The sequence below is a fragment of the Manis pentadactyla genome, chromosome 14 (genome assembly GCF_030020395.1).
Source record: "Manis pentadactyla isolate mManPen7 chromosome 14, mManPen7.hap1, whole genome shotgun sequence".
Classification (NCBI taxonomy): Eukaryota; Metazoa; Chordata; class Mammalia; order Pholidota; family Manidae; genus Manis; species Manis pentadactyla.
In genome coordinates, this window is record NC_080032.1 from 62439806 (window position 1) to 62464188 (window position 24383).

Sequence of the window (24383 nt, forward strand, 5' to 3'; positions counted from 1 at the left end):
TATCGCAGAAAGGGAGATTCCAGGTAATTGAAGTTATGGGTTTGTATGAGATCACCTAGGGAAGATGCTACAGAGTAAGAATAGCAGAGGGTTAAGAGAAAATCCTAGGAAAGATAAATATGTAAGGGGTTGATAGAGTTGAATAGAGCCCCCAAGAAATGTAGGAAAATAGGAAAACCAAAGGAAGAGAAAGTTTCTAGAAGAAAGGATCAAGCCTGAAAAATTCCAAAGAAATAGAAAGATCAGGATAAGAACAAAAAATGCTTCTTAGGTGGTGTGATAGGAACACTGAGTAAGAGCAGTGTCATAACTGGTGACTCATCCCAGGTCCTACAGCCGGGAAGGTACAGAACTGGCAAGAGAACTCAGGTCCTCTGGACCTTTTTTGATACCAACTATCTTCATCCATGGATAATACTGAGGTGAACGTTGTTCTGCAGCTCTACAGAGACAGGACAAGAAGCCACATCCTCCATATCTTAATTAGAATGACTTAGGTTGAATATTAAAAAATACTTCCTGTTTTGCATAGTTATAAAAGGCTGCAATAAATTGTGGCTTCTCATTTTTGGGGAACACTTTAAAGCAGGGGAACTGCGGAGACAGGGGCATACCCAGGGAGCAGGCTGAGTGATCATTGGCAGGTCCTCTCAGTTCAGCACTATTTTTAATCTGCTTTCCATCTGATTATTTTTCATACCTGAGATTTCATCTTATTGTCCTACTGGATCCCAAGGAAACCAAACACCTGAAGTCCTGCATTGTAATTTTTTAATTTTATGATCTTGCTCGCATGGACAGGAAAATCTGCAAAATCCAGTGACTAGCGTAAGATGACATGTCTTTTCTGTGAGTGGGATGAAGATGATGTTAGGGTTCGTTGAGGTTATGGAGGAGGAAGCTGCGGAAGTGAGAGAGAAGGGAGGGGATGTGGGTTGGGCTGGGCCCACTGCTGGAAGAGGGGAAAGCATTGGTGGGGGGGCGCTGATCCCAGGTTCACCGGCAGCCAGTCCAGCAGCTGCAGCTGCATGTCATTCCCCACCGCCTCATCCAGCTGTCTTTGCTTCTCATAGAGCAGCACCGCTTGCAGAACCTCCCCTATGCCGCATCCTTTTTCCACGGCAGCAGCTGAGAGCTGAAGTAGCTGGGAAAGGAAGGAAAGCGGTAGTAGAGGGTGAGAGCGTCCCAGAGCAGGCTGGCAGGGGCCTGCCAAGGCGAGAGCAGAGGTGAGGTAGACTTTGGGAAACTGCAGGAGCGACAACTAAATTAGATGTTGACATTTCTTCCAGAATTGTAAAGTTTTCTGGTCTGTTTGACAGAAGAAAGGTAGTTATATCACCCTTAATTTAAAGAAGAGATATTAATATCCACCTATCCATGATACGGAAAATATGATTTCGCACTAAGAATAAAATCTTCCTGCTTCCAGTGGGAGTTTGGTCAATGGTGTTCTTGCCCTGTAAGAATTCTAAAGTTCTTAAGGTCGCTGTAATATCATAAGTGTCCGTGATTGTCCCAAGACCACCAAGGGCAAAAAAGAAACAGCCAAAGGGCAAATGTGGATGCTGCTTCCATGCCCTATAGACCTAAGAACCCTACTGTTCAAGCAGGAAGGCTGCTTAAAAATCCATTCAACCCCCACGAAAATGTTGCCCAGTGAAGGGAAGAGACTTGTCAATACAGTGCTAGAAATTAGCAGAGACAAAATTTATACCCAGGTCTCTGAACCTTATGTTTAGTTCTTTTTCCAAATATAAAATAAGAAAAATTAGCCAAAGCAACCATTCTAGTATGAATACAGTACATTGACATTCGTCTGGAATCCTAGTGGCAACAGACTGAAGTAACCAGATTTTTATTTTGTGCGTTCTGCACCTGACTCTGTGAGAGAGTCCAAAGGAAAACAGGTCAAACATCAGGAGCTTTTCCAAAAGGGGGAATTTCCACAAGAGATATTGAACCACATATGGATACTCTTGAAACAAATGGTAAGACAGAAAATCTTACTAAAGAGAAGACATAAAGGGGAACCAAATGGAAATTTTAGAACTGAAAATCTAAAAGCCAAAATAAAAGCATTGGATAGACTAAATAGAATGGAGGTGAGAGTACAGTTGATGAACCTGAAGACAGATCAATAGAAATTAACCATGCTGAATAACACAAGAGATTGATTAACCCTCCTTCAGAAAAGATTTTTAAAATAACCAGAGCTCAGGGAACTGTGGGATAATACCAAAAGGTTTTACATTTATGTCATCAGAATCCCAGGAGAGGAGATAAAGGGTGGTGCAGAAAAAAATATTTGAAGAAATGGTGATGAAAGCTTCCCCATTTTGCCAAAAGACAAATTCAAGCATCTTAGTGAACCTAAAATAAGGCAAAACTGGAGAAATTTACTTCAAGACCTGTTATAATCTTCTGAAAACTAAAGAAAAAGAAAAAAAAAATCTAAAAGCAGCCAGAGAGAAATGGGTGCATTATTTATAAGGGAACAACACACCTAAGGACAGCAGATTTCTGGTCAGAGACCATAGAGGCCAGAAGGAAGTGGCCCAGCACTTCTTAAGCACTAAAAGAAAAAGTGGAATTCTATAGCCAGCAAAAAAAAAAAAAAAAACAAAAAACATTTCGAGACTGAAGGTTAATTAAATTTTCAGATCAGAAAAATAATAAGAGAATTCATTATCAGAAAATGTTTTCTAGTTCTTCAGACACACAGAAAATGATATTGGAAGGAAGCAGGCAACATCAGAAATGAATGAAGAACAACAGAAGCAGTAAAAATCTCCATGTAAGTAACAAAATATTTTCTTCAGTTCTTAAAAATGTGTTTTATGGTTGAAAGTAAATAATATTGTCAAAGGTTTTTTTCAAGGTATGTAGATTAAATACATAAAGTAACTACAAACAAGGGGAAAAAGTAAAGGTATCTCTAGTAAGAACTGTACATTCTGGTTTAAGTGGCAACTATTGATTCTACACAGCCTCTGAAAAGTTATGTATATTTTAATCCCTAGAGAAACCACTAAGGAAAACTTCATAAACGGGTATAGTTGAAAACAAATTAAAATGAAATACTGAAAAAATGTTTAAGTCAAAGAAGGCAACAAAATGGAAAATAGAAAGGAAAAATAGAATAAACAGAACTAATGCTTAAATAGTAGACCTAAATCCAAACATCAGTAATTAGGCTAAATGTAAGTGGTTTAAAAACAGCAATTGTCAGAATGGAGAAAAAAACATGACCCCACTATACATTGCCTACAAAAAAAACCTCACTAAAAAGATACAGGTAGGTTAAAGTAAAATTATGTTAAAAGATGAAAACCCCAACCTAAAGAAAGCTTGGGTATCAACAGTTATGGTCACTGATTTTTCTATAAAAGCTAGAGACAAATCCAAAAGGCCGGATGTTCATTTGTTTTTTTCAACAAATGTTGCTGAGACAACTGTATATTCACATGCAAAGGAATGAATTTAGATGCCTACCTCATATCATACACAAAAATGAACTCGAAATGGACCATGGACCTAAATATTAAAGAGCTGATATTATCAAGCATTTAGGAGAAAACAAAAGAGAAAATCTTCACAACTTTGGGTTAGGTCAGGGTTTCTAAATCTGGCACTATTATTTATTTTGATATACTATCAAAAGCACAAGCAATAAAAGCAAAAAAATGATGTCAGATTTCATGTCTAAAATCTTTTGCTCTTCAAAAGACTCCATTAAGTAAAAAGAAAAGCTACAGACTGAGAGAAAATATTTGCAAATCATATATCTGATAAAGGTGGGCAAAATATTTCCCTACACAACTCACCAAAGAATATATATATATGAATGACTAAGGAGCATATAAGAAATTGTTCAATATCCTTAGTCATTTCAATGCATATCTGTCAAATTAAATCCATAATGAGATACTACTATAATACTATAATAAAAAAATAATATTGACATGAGGATGTGGAGAAACTAAAACCCATATAAATTGCCGGTAGGAATATAAAATGGTATAGCCATTTTGGAAAACAGTTTGGTAGATTTTTATTAAATTATACTTACCATAAGATGCATCAGTTTCTCTCCTTGCTACCCACGAGAAATGAAAACATATGCCCAAGTAAAGACTTGTATGTGAATGTTCATAGCAGCATTATTCATAATTGGAAAAAAGTGGAAACAATTTAATTTCCATTATGTGATGAATGGGTAAACAAAATATGACATATCCATATAATGAAATACTACTGAGCAATAATAAATGAATTACTAATACATATTAAAACATGGGTGAACCCAAAAATGTTAGTCTGAGTATGAAGAACCAGATATTAAAAAGTACACATTTTTTTGCTCCAGTATATAAAATGTTGGGAAGTTCTATAATGATAGAAATTAGGTTAAAGGTTGCCTAGGGCAGAAGGTAGAAATTGAGAAATGTAGGTTAGAAGGTTCTGGGATACAGAAATAAGGAGTTTCTAGTCTCATTAGGTATTAAAACATATCATATAATTACAGTAATTAAAACAGTATGCTATTAAAATAGTAAGAATCGATGAACAATTCAAAGGAACATTAACAAAGTTCAGAAAAAGAATCAAAAACAGGTATCCATCTGGGAAAAAAATAAGAGATTGCATCTCCACCTCATAGCTTGTATAAAAATGAATTCAAAATGGAAAAGTCTTAAATGCTTTTTAAAAAATCATAAAAGTACAAGAAGAAAACATGGGAAAGTTTCACTAATATCTTGCAATGGAGAATGTTTTCCAAAATATGATAGAAAATCCAGGAAAAATGAAAGAAAAATGCCTTAGATTTGACTACATAAACATTAAAAAAATTCTGTATGGCAAAAACAAAATAAAACAAAACAATGAACATCAACAAAAAGACAAATGACAAAAAATCATATTTTAGTATCACAAAGGTTAATTTCCTATATATATATGTATATGTGTAACTCTTACAGGTCAATAAGGAAAAGACCAACAACAAAAAAATGGGAGAGTTTATGAACAAACAATTCATCCATGAAAAGGAAATTCAAATGGATCTTAAACATATGGAAATATATTCACACTCCTTCCTAATAAGACAAGTGTAAAGTAAGACAATACTTGGCAAAGATTAAAAGTTGACACTCATTGTTGGTAAAAGTATGGGAAATTGGCACCCTCATATTCTTCTAACAGGTGTGCAAATTAGTGAAAGTTCTATGGAAGGCAACTTGGGAATACATATCAAATATACAATACATATTCACGGTGATTTTGAAATTCTTTCCTATGTATTTAGCATGTGCAGATATATTTGAATCTGCATACAGAATTGCTTACAATAGCAAATATTGGCAACTGAAATGTCCATACTTCGGAGAGTGGTTAAATACAGCAGCTTCATACAGTGAAGTAAAATACAGCCATTAAAAAGAATGTGGCAGTTCTTTGTGTTGCAGAACAAAATATATATATTGTACTACCATTTGTGACTTTAAATAAATAAATAAATAAATATATATATATATATATATATATATATATATATATATATATATATATATATATATATATATGGATTTATTTGTGTGTGCACATGTACTTCTGGAAGGATAAACAAGAAATTGATCACACACGTTTTCTCTCCAGGGAGGGCAATGGGATAGGAGATAAGGATAGAAACAATCCTTAATTTTCACTGTGTATCCTTTTGTATGTTTGGATTTTGTACTATGCACACATTACCTATTCAAAAATGGATACAAACTTGTTTAAAGGAATTGGGCTCATGGGCATCCCAGTGCTACTGGGTTCAATCACTGCATTGGCATGAGAATATTTATGTAGACTAACTACATTTGTTTCCAAAAATATCTCAAATCATTTGTAGTTTTTTTTTATGTATCCTTCAACCAACCATTCTTAAAAATATGCTGATGTTAAATGAAAATGTAAGCAGAAGTTTAGATGTGATGTTGCCTATCCACTCTTTTCCTTTAATAATATAGATGATCATCTTTATCTTTACAGGGGGCAAAGATGTGTGTGTGTATGTGTGTGTGTATGTTGTGGGGATAGTCCATTAATTTCTCTACACTAGCATGAAGCAGCAACTTGTATAGGTGTTCACGCTTTCCAGACTCAAAAGTTTCCTTCACAGGTGGGTTTGTGATGGTGGCATAGAAGGCTTCTGAACTCACCTTCTCCCATGAACACAACAAATCTACAAGCGCATATGGAATAATTCCCTCTGACAAGGACTGGAAAGCTAGCTGAAGAGCTTCTCTCCATCGGAGGAAAAAAGGGCTAAATTGATATGAGCAGGAGAGGTGGAGATGTAGTCTAGGAAGAACCCCACTCTAGGGACAGAAATATGCAGTTGGAAGGGATCTCATAATTTGGAACTTCTGCCTGAGAAGTGAGGGGTTTGTGCCTCATATCAGGTACCCCAACTCTTAGGAATTGCACTGGAGAGACAAGTCCTCAAAACAACTGGCTTTGAAAAACAACAGAGAGATTGGTTCTCTTACAGGAGAACCAAAGGGCTCTAGGAAATGGAAAACTTGTTCCTCAAGTGCTTACACATAGACCCAGTCACCCTGGGACCCAGCTCAAAAGCAACAGTATGAAAAGTACCTTGGCGATGTGAAAAGGAGACTCACTTACTTATCTCAAAGTGTCTGCCAGAGAAACATGAACCTACTGGGAAACTCCTGGGGATGGAGGCACTTGCAGGGACTATTTTTGTTTTCTTATTATACCTTGTTTGTGCTGGTGCCATTGGGTGCCATTTTAGCTCCCTCCCCTTGCCCTAGTCTGATAACTTCAGGGGAAGCGCCCTGTCCTCACGCACTGCAGCCATGGCCTGCCCTGTCACTGCTGGCAGACACACACAGCCCACAAAGGGGACAACACTCTTTGAAAGCCTGGGTCTAGTGGGCAGGGGAATTGTGTTTCTGGGCCCATAGGTCTGAAACAATTGGAGAGAGTGTCCTGGGCAGGCTACTACCCCCATGACACTGTACAAACAGCACAGAGAAATACACCCTTGATCTCCATGTGAAAAAGGCCTACTGTATTGTCCTAGAGTTTTGGCCTAAGGGGCAGGCTTCAGGTCTGCCACAGTTCCTGAGGATACAGAGGCACCCCCAGGGAATGTGGGCAGGGAGACACCTTTTTAACACCCTCACTTGGCTTCACTACAGCTTGATGATAACTCTGAGAAAGAAGATATGCACACATCTAAGCAATGATTTTTGTGACTGTCACCCAGTGGGTACCTCTAGATCTCCTGTTCTGGAATTCAGTAAGAATTATGACTGTGGACCCACAAGACTACATATATATGTATAGTGTGTGTATATGTATATATATATATATATATATATATATACATATACACACACACACATACATATTTCAAGACTGGGAGAGGTAGCTATTTTGTCTAATACATAGAACCAAAAACAGAGTCAAGCAAAATGAGACAGAGGAATTATGTTCTAAATGAAAGAACAAGAAAAAAACATCAGAAAAACACCTTAATTAAATGGAGATAAGTAATATACCTGATAAAGAGTTCAAAGTAATGGTCATAAAGATGCTCACTGAAAACTCCCAACAAAGAGATGGAAACCATAAGAAGGTACCAGACAGAAATCACAGAGCTGAAGAATAAAATAGCTAAACTGAAAAATACACTGGATGAACAGCATACAAAATGCAAGAATGCACTGGTGACCCAGAATACATGGTAGTGAAATCATCCAATCAGAGCAGCAAAAAGAAAAAACAGAATTTTAAATGTTGAAGATGTAATAAGGGACCTGTGGGACAAAATCAAGTGGACTGACATCCATATTACAGAGGTCCCAGAAGGAGAAGAACAGAGAAAGTGAGGGAAAACTTATTTGAGGAAGCAATGACTAAAAACTTCTCTAACCTGGGGAAGGAAACAGACATCCAGGAAGCACAGAAAGTTCCACATAAGATGAACCCAAAGAGGACCACAACAAGACACTTTATAATTAAAATGTCAAAATTTAAAGAGAGACTATCAAAAGGAGCAAGAGAAAAACAACTTATTACTTATGAGAGAGCCTTCATAATACTGTAAGCTGATTTTTTCTCAGCAGAAATTTTGCACACCCAAAAGGATGACATATTCAAAGTGCTGAAAGGAAAAAATTTCCAGCCAAGAATACTTTACTTGGCAAGGTTATCATTCATAATTGAAGGAAAGAGAGTTTCCCAGACAAATAAAAACTAAGGGAGTTCATCACCACCAAACTGGCCTTACAAAAAATGTTAAAGGGATTTCTTTAAGCTGCAAAGAAAAGGTACTAACTAGTAACAAGAAAACATATATTAAAAAAAAGATGTTACCAGCAATGCAAATATGTAGTAAAGGTAGTGGATCAGCCACTTATAAAGCTACTATAAAGGTTAAAATAAAAAAGTAATAAAATTAACAATAGCTGTAATAATTGGTTAAGGGACACAAAAGTAAAAATATGTAATATAGGATATCAAAAACAACATGCGGAGGGTGAGTAAAAATGTATAATTTTTAGAATGTATTCAAATTTAAGATGCAATCTTAAAATAGACCTTTCATGTATATATAATATGTGAACCTCATGATAACCACAGAGCAAAAATATATAGTAGATACACAAAAGACAGTGAGAAAGGAATCTAAACAACACTAGAGAAAATCACCAAACCACAAGGGATGAGAGCAAGAGAAAAAGTCAGGAACAGAAAGGAACTACAAAAATAGCCAGAAAACAGTTAACAAAATGGCATTAAGAACCTATCAATAATTACTTTAAATGTAAGTGGACTAAATTCTCTAATCAACAAAATGTTGCCTACATGAGATTCACTTCAGTTGGAAACACACACAGACCTAAAGGGAAGGGACAGAAAAGTATTCCGTGCAAATGGAAGCAGAAAGAAAGCTGGTGTAGTTTTATGTATATGAGACAAAATAGACTTTATAGCAAAGACTGTAATGAAAGACAAGGAAGGGTGTTACATAATGATAAAGGGGTCAATCCAAAAAGAGGATATAACATTTCTAAATACTTATGCATTCAACATAGGAGCACTAAATAAGTTGAATATTAACAGACATAAAGGGAGAAATCAACAGCAGTATTACAATAGTAGGAGACTTTAATCCCCCATTTACATCAGTGGATGGACCATCCAGACAGAGAATCAACAGTAAACATTAGTTAGCCTTAAATGATGTATTAGACCAGATGGACTTAATAGATATATACAGAATAAACAATTTGAAAACAGCAGGATAAACATTCTTCTCTAGTGTACTTCTACAGGATAGACCATGTGTTAGGCCACAAAATAAGTGTCAACAAATTTAAGAAGACAGAAATCATACCAAGCATATTTTCAGACCATAATGGTATGAAACTGGAAATCAATTACAGGAAGAATACTGGAAAAATCACAAATATGTGGAGATTAAACAACATGCTATGGAACAACCAATGGATCAATGAAGAATGGAAGGAGAAATGAAAAATATATGGAAACAAATGAAAATGGAAGTAAAACAACCCAAAATCAGCAAAAGCAGTGTTAAGAGGGAAGTTTGTAGTAATACAGGACTACCTCAAGAAACAAGAAAAATCCCAAATACTCTAATTCTACAAATAAAGGAATTAGAAAAAGAAAAATGAAGCCCAAGTTTACAGATGAGAGGAAATAATGAACATCAGAATGGAACTAAATGAAATAGAGACCAAAGACAGAAAAGACCAATAAAACTAAAAGCTTTAAAAAGATAAAGCTGACAAACTTTTAGCTAGACTTACCAAGAAAAAAAGAGAGGGCTCAAATAAATTAACTTTGAAATGAGAGAGAATTAAATGAAAGAAATGAAAGAGAAGTTACAATTACAACTGATATCACAGAAATACAAGGGATCATAAGAGATTACTATGAAAAATTATACACCAAAAAATTGGATGGACAACCTAGGAAAAATGGACACATTCCTAGAAACATACAATTTTCCAAGACTAAATCATGTAGAAAACTTGAGTAGACCAAAGACTAGCAAGGAGATTGAATTAGAAATCAAAAATCTCCCAAAAAACAAAAGTCCAAGACAAAGCTGTTTCACTGGTGAATGCTACCAAACATTTACAGAATATTTAATATCTACCCTTCTCAAACTATTCCAAAACACTGAAGAGGTGCAAATGTTTCCAGACTCATTTTATGAGGCCAGCCATGATTATCAAATTACCAAATTATTTGGTATTATACTGATACCAAAACCAGACAAGGACATCACACACACGCACACAGACACACATACACACAAACACAAATTACAGACCAATATACCTAATGAACATAGATGCAAAAGTCTGCAAAATATTAGCAAACTGAATTAGAAAACAAAAGGATCATATACTATGATTGTGGGATTTATATCATGGATGCAAAGATGGTTCAACATTAACATATCAACCAATGTGATGTACCACATTAACAAAATGAAGGATAAAAATTGTATGATCATCTCAATAAATGTAGAAAAAGCATATGACAAAATTCAACATCCACTCATGATAAAAACTCTCAACAAACTGGGTATAGAGAGAATATACCTCAACTACAAGGATGCCCACTCTCGTCACTTTTATTCAGCTTAGTACTGAATAAAGGAAGTCTGAGCCACAGCAATTATGCAAGAAAAAGAAATAAAGGGTATACAAATCACAAAGGAAGATGTAACATTGTCTCTATTTGCAGATGACATGATACTATACATAGAAAACCCTAAAGACTCCACCAAAAAACTATTAGAACTAGTTGCATGACACAAAATTAATATACAGAAATCTGCTGCACATATAATAAGGAACTTTTTGCATACACTAATAAGAAATTAGAAGAAAGAGAAATTAAGAAAACAATCCCATTTACAATTGCATCAAAAGGAATAAATACCTAGAAATATATCTAACCAAGGAGGTAAAAGACCTGTGTACCAAAAACTACAAGGCGCTAATACAGGAAATTGAAGAAGACACAAATAAATGTAAAGATATTCCATACTCACAGTTTGAAAGGATTAGCATTGTTAAATTGCCCTGCACAAAGCAATCTACAGATTCAATGCAACCCTTATCAAAATATCAATGGCATTTTTCACAGAACTAGAATAAGTCGAAAGTTTGTGTGGAACCACAAAAGGCCCCAAATAGCCAAAGCAATATTGAGAAAAAAGAACAAAGATGGAGGTATTCAGCTCCTTGATTTCAAACTACACTACATAGCTAAAGTAATAAAAGAGATATAGTATTAGCATAAAAATATACACATAGATCAATGGAACAGAATACAGAACCCAGAAATAAAGCCATACATATAAGGTCAATTAATTTATGACAAAGGAAGTTAAGAGTGTACAGTGGGGAAAGGACAGTCTCTTCAACAAATGCTGGTGGGAAAAGCCACATGATAAAGAATGAAGTTAGATCACTATCTTACACGATACACAAAAATAAACTCAAAACGGATTAAAGACTTGAATGTTAAGACCTGAAACCATAAAATTCCTAAGAGAAAACACAGGCAGTAAACTCCATGATATTGGTCTTGGCAATGTTTTTGGGAGGTCTCACTCCAAAGGGAAGGAAAACAAAATAAAAATAAGCAATGGGACTGCAGTAAATGAAAAGCCTTCTGCAAAGGAAAGGTAATCATCAACAAAACAAAAAAGGCAACCTACTGAATGGGAAAAGATATTGTGAATCATATATTTGATAAGGGAATAATATCCAAAATATACAAAGAACTCATAACTCAGCAACACCACCACCTGATTAAAAACGGACTGAGACTTTTCCAAAGAAGACATGTAAATGGCCAACAGGCACATGAAAAGATGTTCAACATCACTAATTATCAGAGAAATAAATGCAAGTCAAAAGCACAAGGTATCACCTCACACCTGTTAGAATGGCTAGTATCAAAAAGACATGAAATAACAAGTGTTGGCAAGGATGTGGAAAAAAGGGAGCTCTCTTATATGGTTGGTAAGAATGTAAACTGGCGTAGCCTCTGTGGAAAACAGTATGGAGATTCCTCAAAAAATTTAAAGTAGAAATACCATATAACCCAGCATTTTCATTCTATTTATTTATCTGAAGAAAATGAAAACACCAATTTGAAAAGCTATATGCACCTCTATGTTCATTGCAAAGTTATTTACCACAGTCAGGGTGTGGAAACAGCCTAAGTGTACATCAGTGGATGAAGAGATAAAGAAGAGGTGTACACACACACACACACACAATGGCATACTACTCAGCCATAAAAAAGAATGAAATCTTGTCAGCAGTGACAACGTATGTGGACCTTGAGGGTATGATGCTAAGTGAATAAGTGAATAAGTCAGGTGGAGAAAGACAGATACCATATGATGTCACTTATATGTGGAATCTAAACCACAAAACAAAACAAAGCAAAAACAAACTCATAGATACAGAGAACAGACTGGTGGCTGCCACAGGTGAAGAAGGCTTGGGGGTGGATGAACTGGGTAAAGAGGCTTAATTTTATGATGATGGATGGTAACTAGACCTAGGGTGGTGATCACTTTGTAGTGTATACAAATACTGAATTATATTGCTGTACACCTGAAACTGATGTTACATGCCAATTTTAACTCAAGAAAAATTTCCCCCCACCAAGCAGTTCCAAGGCCTACATTGGGAGGAAAAAAAGTTAGAAGACATGCTTTATCAGTAATAACAGTGATAAGCTGAATTCCCATCTGCCTTATTCTTTAGTCCTACCTCTCAATTCATTCAGAGCTTAGGGTGATGGAAGAGGGGTGCTATTTATTGAATCCCTCCAAATCTCCTACATCTTCTAAACAACTAGCTAAGAGAGTAATGACAGGTTTGAAAATATCATAAATTGAAGTCCTTTGCCTCCCATGCCCCCACACATCTTCAGGATGTTTCCTAGCAGCTCCTCCTCATTCTATGGGCGGTGCTGTCATACCCAAAATTCAGCCTGAAGCCCAGACCTTAATCTGATTCTTTCACCAAGGCTCTTATAGGTTCCACATCTGTGCATTCTCACAAACATATGCAGAAGAATGAATCACATTTGACTTATCCCTAATATAGATAAATAGGTAAGTACATTTATCCTTTTCTCCCTTTGATATGCCTCTTATTAGGCAAAACCTAATTTGATTTTATTCATTATCTCTACGAAGAAGAATGGGCTTCAAATTCTTAATGTTCCCTTTCTACCCTTCTTGTGGCTATCCTCCCAAACAGAAATAGTGAAAAAAGAACTTAAAATCCTAATTAACCCTTAACAAATCTTTCCAAATTCTCCTGACTCTACTTCCTTACCTTCTCCTGGATTCCTTTATTGTCACCAGCAAAGTACAAAACAGGGACATTGAGCTCAGAGGCGGCTACCCACTGAAATACAGCTTGGAGTTCCCTGTTCTGAACTGTATCAGTTAGGTTGTGCGCTGACAATTGCTTTGGGATCTGCACACCCTTCAGGCAGCTGTCCTGATGTCCCTCTCATTTCACTATGGATAGCTTGATAGGCATTCTGCAAGAGGGCTTCTGCTGTCCCTGTGCCCTTCACTAGTAAACACTCATATAAACCATCTGCAAAGGCTGAAGTTGGCCTGCTGGCATTTCCAGACTTACTGTCTCCCAGCTCTGCCAAGGGAGAGTCACAGGACTTGACAATAATGAGACATAACTTCATCACTGAGTCCATCAAATGTTCTATCATTTGCTCATCTCTCTGGTTAACAGCTATCTTGGTCAGCCCAGCAAAGGCACCACCAGTCTCATTGTTTTCATTTAGTTTGGTTGGACAAGGGGTTACAGGTCTTTCATACTGGTGGGTATCTTCTTCCTTAACCGGTGGTTCTGGCATCTTGTGTTCAGAGCTATGGTCATTCTTAAATATAGTCTCAGCAAGTAAATTTCAGATAAAGTTGAAGAAAACGCCCATGAGATCCTTCTTTTCTGTTTCTTCTTGGTCACTTCCCATATGAAGAGACTTAAGTTTGGACTCATCAGAAACCACAGGGGACTTGGTGGGGAGGTTGGTGCGGCTCTGAGCATCCATGCTTCCTCCCTGGGCCAGGTGGTACTGAATCAGAAGCAGGGCAGACGCAATCAGGTCCTTGGCCCAGGGGTCTGAAACATACCTAACATTCTCAGGTTTCTCTGGGTGATGCATAGGGGGGCTGGAGTTGCAAATATCCGGAGGATGTCCCAGGGGAATGTCTGGTACAGGCTCATACTGTTCGTTGGGAGCTGCAAACGTTGCACACTGGAGACCTGGAGATTTCCCTTCTCTATGCTGACTTTCATGCCACATGGTCAGTCCCTGTCTGATGATGTGCTCACCTAGAGTTTCAGCACAAGTCTTCTCCTCCTCTGGCTTGGGAGCAGGACAGCATACATTTCCCCTCAATTTACCTTCTGATTTCATTGTTGAAAAGTTTACATTTCGGTTTTTTGGGTCAACCACTCCTTTCATGGAGACAAGGGAGTAACTCTCAGACATGTCCTTGGCTTTCTGAAGAGTCTCGGGAGGTTTCTCAGCAAACACGACAGCGTACAGCTTATCCAGCATGGCGTCCATGATGTCTGCAGCCTTCTGGCTTCCATGAGAGAAGACACTTCTTTTCACAGCTGAGACAAAGTCTGCATCGGTCATGAGGGCCCCTGTGACATCGTGGAGGTTTTTCATGAAAGAGTCCAGGAGATCTGAGACCACCTCTTTTGCGTGCTTGATCAGGACTTTCTTCAGCAGGTTGGTGGCAATGGTTGTGTCCTTCGCTTGGATCCTCAGTGTCCTCGTGATGGAGGCCATCATATCAGATACTACACTGTTAGCATAAGTTACGATCCCTTGACTAACAAAGGACGTGAAGTCATCAGGCCTTTCTTGCCCTCTGAACATCTCTCTCTCCCCAGGTAAGGACCTTCCCTCTCTGGCATCACCTTCATTATGAGATTCAAACACTTCCTTATAGAAGAAAGACTTCTGAGAAGCAGGCTTGTCATCTGGACCCTTGCTTTCCTTGGTGCTCTCCTTCGTCTTCAGAATGGTCTTGCATTTCAAATTTGGGGAACTCTGTGGTGATCCTGAGGCCCTTTCACCAGAGCCAGGAGGCTTATCTGAGGCAGCATTCTTGGAACAAGCAGAGACACACTGGTTCACAAGCTCCAATGCCACCTTACTCAGGCTTTTGTTGGGCGTGGGGTCATCTCCTGTGTACAATAACTGATGCATACACTTGTGTTCAGAACCATCAATTTCCTCAATGATCTCCTTGCAGGCCATGGCGATGACCAGATTTGTGAGGCAGCTGGCATAAAAGGACACTTCATCTACTGAACTTGCATAACCAGTTTGGGCCCTGGGTCCCTGGAGGGGGTTCTCTCTCTGAGTTATCGCAAAGTGTATTCTCGCTGGGCCACCCCTGCTGGCGGCATTGTAACAGTCCGCAGGGAGACCCTTGCATGGGTCTCCCGAGGTGATCACGTGCCCACCAAATGACGATTCTCCAGCCTTGAACCGAACGTCTTGGAACCCTGCTGTACTTTTCTCCAGGTCTCTGCGGAGCGAGCTGAGCACTCTGACAGGATCAGTGGCAGCTTCCTTAAAAATAGACAAGGATTCAACTGACTATAACAAAGTAAAGATATGGGATATTCAGGGAAACCTCAAAGATCAGTTACAAAAATGGTCACCTCTCTCAAGCCTTAACGGCTTAATCAAAATTTATTGAGAGCTTACTATGTATCAGGCAGTGTTCCAAATATTTTTAAATGACTATCTCATCTAATATTATTCCCACAGTAAGCTTAAATGTTAGCTCTCTTTTTATTGTATGTTTTACAGAGGAGGAAATTGAAGAACTGAGAGATTAACTTAGTTACTTATCTGAGGTTATACAGTTAATCATTGATGGAGCAGCAATTTCAACCCAGGCAGTATAAATCCTAGAGAACCATGATCTCAGCCACTAATCTTTATTGCATCTAATAATGTGTATCCTTAAGATCTGACAATCATCAGCTACATAGCAGAGTTAGCATTTGAACTGAATCATCTTTTCTTGTATTGATGTTAACTGCTATTTTCTATAATTTATCTGTTTTTATTTAGGTCTCTTATTACAAGTATGGTTTTCAAAAAATTAGAAAATTCAAGGACAATTGTACATCATTAATCACTTTGCCAGGCTACCCAAGCACAATCTTGATATGCTGAATGACTTCCAGGGGACTATTTGACATTGCTTCAGTTAACAATATAATTTATAACTGAGGAGTTAATATATATATATATGTGGAAAATGTATTAGTTTTGAGTGAATACAGATTCTTTAGTGGACTAGCTGTGATAAGCACACGCACATATTTATATGTTTACATATTATAACCTATAGTCTTGCTCTTAGGCTAAAATAAGAATGTATGTGAAAGTGTCCTGTTTGCTATCAAATGGATCATTGTGATTATTGGAGTTATGACTATCTGAGAATGAGGATAAGCATTGCTGAACTTTAAAAAATAATTTGGTATTTTAATTACCAAGTGTCATACAGTTATACTAGCTACTATTTGTTAAATAATTAAGTTTTCTAGGCACTGTGCTGAGTGCTTTACATACATTATTTAATCCTCATACACACTCTGTAAGGTAAGTATTACTCTTCCAGTTTCACAGGTGAGAAAACTGGCTTAGAGAAGTTAAATACATTGGCCAGCATGTCACAGCTACTACATGATGGAGCTAGCATTCAGATCCAGCGCTGACTCTTACCGTTGGTGCTCTCCATCCCTGGAGTACACTGCTATGTTTTGATGACTTGGAAAGAAGAAAAAGGCAGTTATACCAGTCCTTTACAGGGCTGGTTTAAGCTGCCTATGCGCCTAGTGCTTGGTTCTAAGGCTTCCTAAACGGTTCTCCTAATTAGAAAAATGGCTACTGTAGGAAAGTTTTGTGCTTCAGAGGAAAATTATGCACAGTCTATAATACACCCTTCTACATTTTCTGGTTCTGATGCTCTTGGAGCTGTGTTACAACACTGCAAAGCGTAGATAGCTGATACCAATGTAATATAACTCCATACACATGTTCATTTTGACAAGGGAAGGTTCACTGGCTTCCTCTCCCACTGTGGAAAAGGTCAGTTTTGCCTTCATTTGCATATTCACTTCAATATTGCTGGCCTATATATGTGTCTTTTTAAATTTTGATTTTCCTTGGAACCTCACCAGTTCCTTGCTAATGATTAAATATAATCTTTAACATGAGTTTATGTTTATATACTTCAGAGATTCACTATGTCACCCTTCTCTGAAAATGATCTTTTAACAGTTTTTGAAGTCTTTGCCAAGATATCCAAAAGACCATTCACCTAATAGAGGCAAATGTGGTCATGAGAGAAGTACCAGGTGCATCTCTCCTTGTCCCCCAGTGGTGAGTCCAGAGGGCTGGAACTTTGCAGATTATCTGCTTTTTATAGTTTTAATCTTCCTCTTTACTAAATTTGCTTATGAATTTCATTTTGGCTCCTTTATGCCAATAATCACTTGTAGCAGCAATAATCAAGAATTTGGTTGTACTGTTTGATCTCTATCTCTTTAACGGACTAATGGTTTATAGAGATCTGTCCCATTTGGGTGACAGACAACAAAATATTTGTTTTGCCAGTATTTTCTGCCCATCTTAAACTTAAATCAATTAAGAATTGTGTGCTCACTTAGAAGGAGAAGAACTCTTTGATCTCTGGGAAGGTGAGTTTTGTGTTTCTGTGTTTGCTTTTGATGCATGGCTGAAAGTTTATTATTTCTGGTTCACATATAAGTGATAATATAACATTATATTAGATTCAGTTGTGCAACATTATGCTTCAGTATTTGTACGTATTGTGAAATAATCACCACAGTTAAGTGTAGCTAATATCCATCACCACACATGGTTCAAAATATTTTTCTTGTGTTGAGAATTTTAAAATCTACTCTCTTAGTAACTCTCAACTACATTATAGAGTATTAGTAACTACAGTCACTAAGCTGTTCATTATATCCCCAGGGTTATTTTCTTTATAAGTGGAAGTTTGTACCTTTTGACCCCCTTCACACATTTTGCACCCCATTTCCCCTGCCCTGCCCCTGGCAACCATGAATCTGTTCTTTGTATTATGAGGTTTTTTTTCTTTTTCTCCCTGAGATTCCATATGTAAGTGAAATCATATGATATTTGTATTTCTCTGTCTGACTTATTTCACTTGGCATGATATCCTCTAGGTCCATCCATGTTGGCACAAATGGCAAGATTTCATTCTTTTTTCATGGCTGAATAATATCCCACTGTGTATATGTACCACATCTTCTTTATCCATTCATCCATTGATGGACACTTAGGTTGATTCCATATCTTGCATATTGTAAATAATGCTGCAGTGAACATGGGGTTGCCAATATCTCTTTGAGATCGTGATTTTGCTTCCTTTGGATATATAGCCAGAAGTGTAATTGCTGGATCATATAGTAATTATTATTTTTTAATAATTTCTTCATATGATTGTGATTAGGATTAAATGAGAAAATATGCACAAAATGATTTGAATACTTAAAGTGGTATAAATATGACAGATAATATTAGTTAAACATTTCAAATTAAGATTAGATTTCAGGAGAGGTAAGAGAAGTCAACAAGCTTTATTTTTAGGGTAATGCAGTATATGTAGTTAACCAGCTGTAGCAGTACTAGGGACTCAAACTTGACTTCATACATGATGGCCAGTGGTGATCTGGGTGAAGACAGAAGTGCTGGGGCACGGCATGGCTAGGGATGGGCGGTGCAGTTCATTCTACCAGACCGGCTGGGAGGTATGGAGAAGCTGCTGAGTTTCTGTAATGAATCTTTTAAAACATTATTTTTCTGACCCAAAGGTCAGTAACAAGGGGGAGTTTTTAAAAAATTAAGCTTTAAGAAAAAGTTTTAGGAAAGAAAGCTGCCTATATGCCTCTCTGAGAAAGGGACAGAGAAAAGGTGTGGGATCAGAGCAAAGACAGCATTCAAGAAATGGAAAATCAGCTCCCAATATACAAACTATCCGCCAGGATGACCAACCTTATAGGCCTCTGCTAGAGAGGTGATTTAGGGGAGGTGAATGACATGTAAAACAAATTGGCTGTATAATTCAATATGCATGTAGGATCTGTGTACGACACACTCTACTAGATACCGTGGGATATACAAAGGCGAGAATACAGTCTAATGTAAAGACAAAACATGAACACAGATATTATTAAATACAATGTGATCAGTGCTATAAAATAATAAGAAGAGATATATTTAATGTTAGAAGAGACAGATAATTTTGGCTGGGTAACTAGAGAAAGAAGTGGCATTTGGGGTGGACTTTTAAGCATTTGACAGCCTGATGTAACAGGGCAGGCATTCCTGGCAACAAAATGACGCAGGCAAAATACGTTATTTGGGATAATGCTAGTTTTAAATCACACAGCTCCTGAACTATCAGTGGCATAAGAAAATAGAGATTTGTTTCTCAATAACTTGGTTTAGAGAGGGCATTCAGCTACCAACCATGTTCCCGATCGGTTGGGGGTACATGCTCTGCTTTTGCATGGTATAATCCTTTCCTAGCGCCTCGGAGTTTTTTCTCTGAGCCAGTGTATGGGGACAATACAGACTGTGCAGGACTGAATAGGAGGGTTTCATGATCCAAGCCTGGAAATAACAAAAATCACTTCTACCCATATTCCATTTGTGTTCGCCTTTTGAAAGTTTGATTATAAGGTGTCTCGGTGTGGAGTTCACCATTTGGAGTTGATTGAATTTTTTGGAATGTTTATATTCATACTTTTCATCATATTTGGGAAATTTTCAGTCCTTGTTACTTCACATATTCTCTCTGCTTCTTTCCCTTCTCCTAGTGGAACTCCCACAATGCATAAATTTGTTTGAGTGTGTCCCTCAGGCCCTTTGGCCTTGTTAACTTTTCTTCAGTCTTTTTTCTTTCTGTTCTTTAGACTTGATACTTTCCATTCTCCAATCTGCAAGTTTGTTCATTCATTCTTCTGCCTGTTCAAATCTGCCTCTGTGCTGCTCTAGTGAATTTTTCATTTCACTTCTCAGCTCCAGAATTTCATGTTGGTTATCTTTAGGTTTTCTCTTGATCAATATTTGCATTTTGTTCACACATTGTTTTCTTGACTTCTCCACAACTTTCCTTTAGTTCTTTGAGCTTCTTTAAGACAGTTGTTTTAGAGTCTTTGTCTAGAAGATCTTTCAGGTATTTTTCAGAGACAGTTTCTGTAGATTTATTTTTTCTCTTGGAATGGGCCACACTTTCCTGTTTCTTTGCATGCCTTTGGATATTTGTTGAAAACTGGACATTTGAATCGAATGGCTGAAAGTTTAGAATTGAGGCTATAAGCTGTCTACCAGTATTTGTATCACTGTGTGCCTGTCATTCAGAAAAGTATTAAGTATAAGTAGTAATGTTTCCCTACCTCCACATAATATTAATAAATTTGATTATAAAGTCTCTTAAAGGATCTCTATTTTGATCAGAAAAAGTATTCTTAGAGAACCTAACTCAGAAACATTTTAGGGACTTAAGTTCGCTCAAATCAGGACAAACTTTGGCAAACAAGATTTGTTTAATAATTTTGGTTTAATAAAAACAGCTATGTCGTTTTTGATTAATCAGTGTTAAGTATAGTACAAGCATGCATTTTAACTTTGGTATGCTCTTAATAAGCTCATACAGGTTATACGGGTGTCACAAGCTAGTACTACTTTTACTTAATGCTTAAGATCATGAAAAATATAAATCTGTGTTTAATCAAATCAAATAATTATTCTGACAGTTTATTTCAATGGTTATGTTTTATAGTATTGTCAGCTTGATGATAAATTTCCAACATGTTTAATTAACTTAAAACGTTGGACTAGTATTAAATTGAGTTAATTAATGGGTATTCATTGGATAGTTAAATAGTTTCTAAGTAAGACAGAATACTGAAACAATGATAGCTAAGCATAGTTTATATGTCTTTTCTTTTTTTATTACTATAGAGAGGCTTTGACTTTGGGTCTGTTAATGAACGTGTTCATTTTTGCTACTTAGGTTGTATAAGGGATGTGTGTGGTATAGAAAGTTGTCTTACATGTTTTCATGACTCTGCTAATTTGCACTTAGCTGGTGTGTGGCAGTTCATAATTACATACCTCCCCCTTTCTGCTTACACATTACAAATAATAAAAAGTACTTTTGTTGAAAGTTATGATTAATATAAGTGGTTGAGACTCAATCCAGGAAGAATAGTTTCAGAGAAATCCAACAGGGTCCATGCTTGTTTTTACAAGGACGGCAGGAGAAACCTGGTGGGGAGAGTTTCTTATCTTCACTTCGTAGCCTCAGGAGAGCAAATAATGGAGGCCTTTAAAAGTCCTTCTGAAACTTCCAGGAAAGCAAACTTAAGGCTTATTAGTTAAGGTCAGGAAAAATTTTCATGTTCATGAAGAGCACTTCTCAGCCATCTTCTGCTTTGGTGGCTTAGTTTTAAGTCAACCTATTATTTCCCATCCTATTCTTCACTACCTCTAGCCCAATTAAACGTACTTTATAAAAATTTCCCTGACTACTTCCCACTTTGAAATGATCTGTTCTTTAAGCACCTATAGCAATTTTCCAGCAAATCTACTTGGTAAATTATCATGAACTTCTTATAATCAGGATCCACCAGTTTAGAGTTTTAAAGTTATATTTATATTTATGTTTTCACGTGTGTACTTTTTATTTTCCCAAGTGAATGGTAAGGTCAATAGGGACAGAAATTACTTTGTTCTTTTTGCCTCCTCCAGAGTGCTTCTAAGTGAGAAATAAAACATTTTTTGTTTAGATTTAATACTGAAATTCATCTGTTTTTTGTTTTTCTAAATGAAAGGGCAGAGGTAAATAAAAGATCTAATAGAGGCAGTTTTGGTAGGCACTTACTCTGCAGTAATTGGATATTTTTTATCTATATGTCTTAATGTCTTATGTAGATTTGTTAGTATTTTCTCTTATGCTATTTAAAGATAGACAAAAGCAATTTTGGATAAATAGAAAAGGGTCATGTAACCTTACAGACAAAGAGGTGCTCAATAAATGTTAATACTAAGGATGAGGATATGAGATCCTTTGAGGCAGGGAATTCTGTCTCATTTATTTTTATATCTCTGACCCTAAGATTTAACACCGAGTCTGTGCGGTTAGCCACTACTCTCTCCCAACTACAAGCTCTCTCTTCCTTGCCTTGCTTTGAGACATTGGAACTGGGTCCCTCTAAACATATCTCCCTTAGCAGCTGGCTTTGTTAATGAAGGGTGCTGCATGGTCACAGCAAAAGGAAAGGGCTCCCCTCTGGCCCACCTGCACCCTCTATGCCAAGTGCCTTTGGCGGCAGCAGGCTGTGTGTTCCTGTGGCGGCCACATTCTCTCCAAAGAGATATGAAGGAGCCTTGGTTGAAGGAGAGGGATACTTCCTTTGCTTCTTCCTTGTTCATTCTCAGTCTAGGGGCAGTAGCTGCTTTCTGCACTTGCTACTTATAGAACCCACAGAGTCCTCTTTCATAGCTTTTAGTAGTTAACTTAGCCACCTTTTACTAAATTTTTAAATGTTAAATTACTGGTGTGGTCTCCATCTCTGACTGGACCCTGACGTACAGTGCCTGATACTTAGTAAATATTTAATAAATGTTTGTTGAATGTTGAAGGCAGAGTGACAATGTTACTGAGATGAGAGTTTATAGTTCTGAGAATTTTTAGGCATACTGTGTTTCAGAAAATAATTCCAATGAATTTTGGAGACATTTAGGTTGAAACTCAATCCCTTTCCATTTGAAAATTAAACAAAATTTTGTAACTTTAATATATAGTTTTCTACTAATTATGGCCTATTTCTCCTACTAAATATCATATTAAAGGAATTCTTTCCCCCAAAAAAGATGGGCATTTCCTGTTCTAAAGAGTTCTCCCCTTCCCCCCAACCCAAGAATTCCAGCTCTGAAAAGGAGAGGTGGGTGGTGGTGGTGGAGAGAATAAGGCTGAAGTTAATGGCTGCCACATGTTCCCAAGTGTTTATAAGGAGGTTGCCCCTTACCATTTTCCAGTCCTGGGGTTGGCCATCTCCAGGGGAAAAGACATCAACTTTGCACACTCTGTTTTGATTTTGTAACCAGTTAATCCTCTCAGACATCTGGAAGTGGAAAAAACGAGAAAGGGCCATCAGAAGGACAAAGTATATGAAAGTAAGGAGAAATAAAGTAAATGGTTGCGGTGTTGAAATAGCAGCAAAGCTTTCAATAGAGAGACCTGCGCCAGGAGCCACTTCAGACCACTTAACTCTGTATCTCTTCGTCCTCATCTCTCCACTGCAGGAAGATTTCTTAAACATATGTATCTCTAGTGCTGAGGCCAGGGCCTGGTATTTGCTAGAAGGGCTTGATATAGGTTTGCTCATGAATGAACCTAAGCAGCCATGTCCTGCTTTTAGTGTCTTTGACAGCGCTTCCACACCTTGGATTCTCAGTAGACACTCAAAACTCAACTTGATCAAAATAGTATTAATTTGCTTTGCCCTTGCCTTTTCTTGCCCCACCAACTTATTTTCTAATGTAACATGTGCTTCATTTTTAATTAATTTCTAGAGCACTAACTTATTTATATTAGCAGTAAGCCTAGTAGCTCTTCCTTAAGACCACTCCTCCAGTCAGTCCAGGATCCTGTGGGAATTCTCAGTCTCCATGGTTCAGCCAAGCTTCTGACTACCAGGAGAAAAGAGATGTCATATGCACCAAACAGGGGGCCTTTGCTCGTGGATACAGAGATGCTCTTGCTGATGTTGACTGTTTCCTAAACCTCCCAATGCTTTGCTTTGTCCCTACTCTCAGTGACAGCAACGCCGTCTACCTGGTCTTCCAAGACAGGAAGCTGATAATCATTTTCATTGTCTTCTACTCCAAGCTTCCCGCCAGCTACTACTTCTCTCATTTGTAGCCATTTTGCTTGGAAGGATGGCTTCTGCTTGCTGCTTTCATTGCCTCACCTCACAGCTGAGCTTCATAGCTCCTATTCCATATACTCCTTGGGCCTTAGCCTTGTCTGCCTTCTATAGCATCGCATCTTATTTGGTAGTTTTTGAAACCATGGCTAATTATCATAATACTGACCCACTGATAATCTTTGACCTCTTTTTCTTTGACCTCTTTTCCCATGCCAGACCTCCATTACCAGACTACCA

The 24383-nt window shown here is 37.3% G+C and overlaps 1 protein-coding gene across 1 annotated transcript; it reads right to left on the reverse strand.

Moving 5' to 3' along the window:
• Positions 1-806: 806 nt before the first annotated feature.
• AKAP3 (A-kinase anchoring protein 3) lies at positions 807-23339 on the reverse strand. Its single transcript, XM_036906906.2, is given in 4 exon segments — positions 807-1144; positions 13425-13548; positions 13550-15711; positions 23244-23339. Coding segments are annotated over 4 exon segments (2640 nt in total). The 3' UTR covers positions 807-886.
• Positions 23340-24383: the final 1044 nt, after the last annotated feature.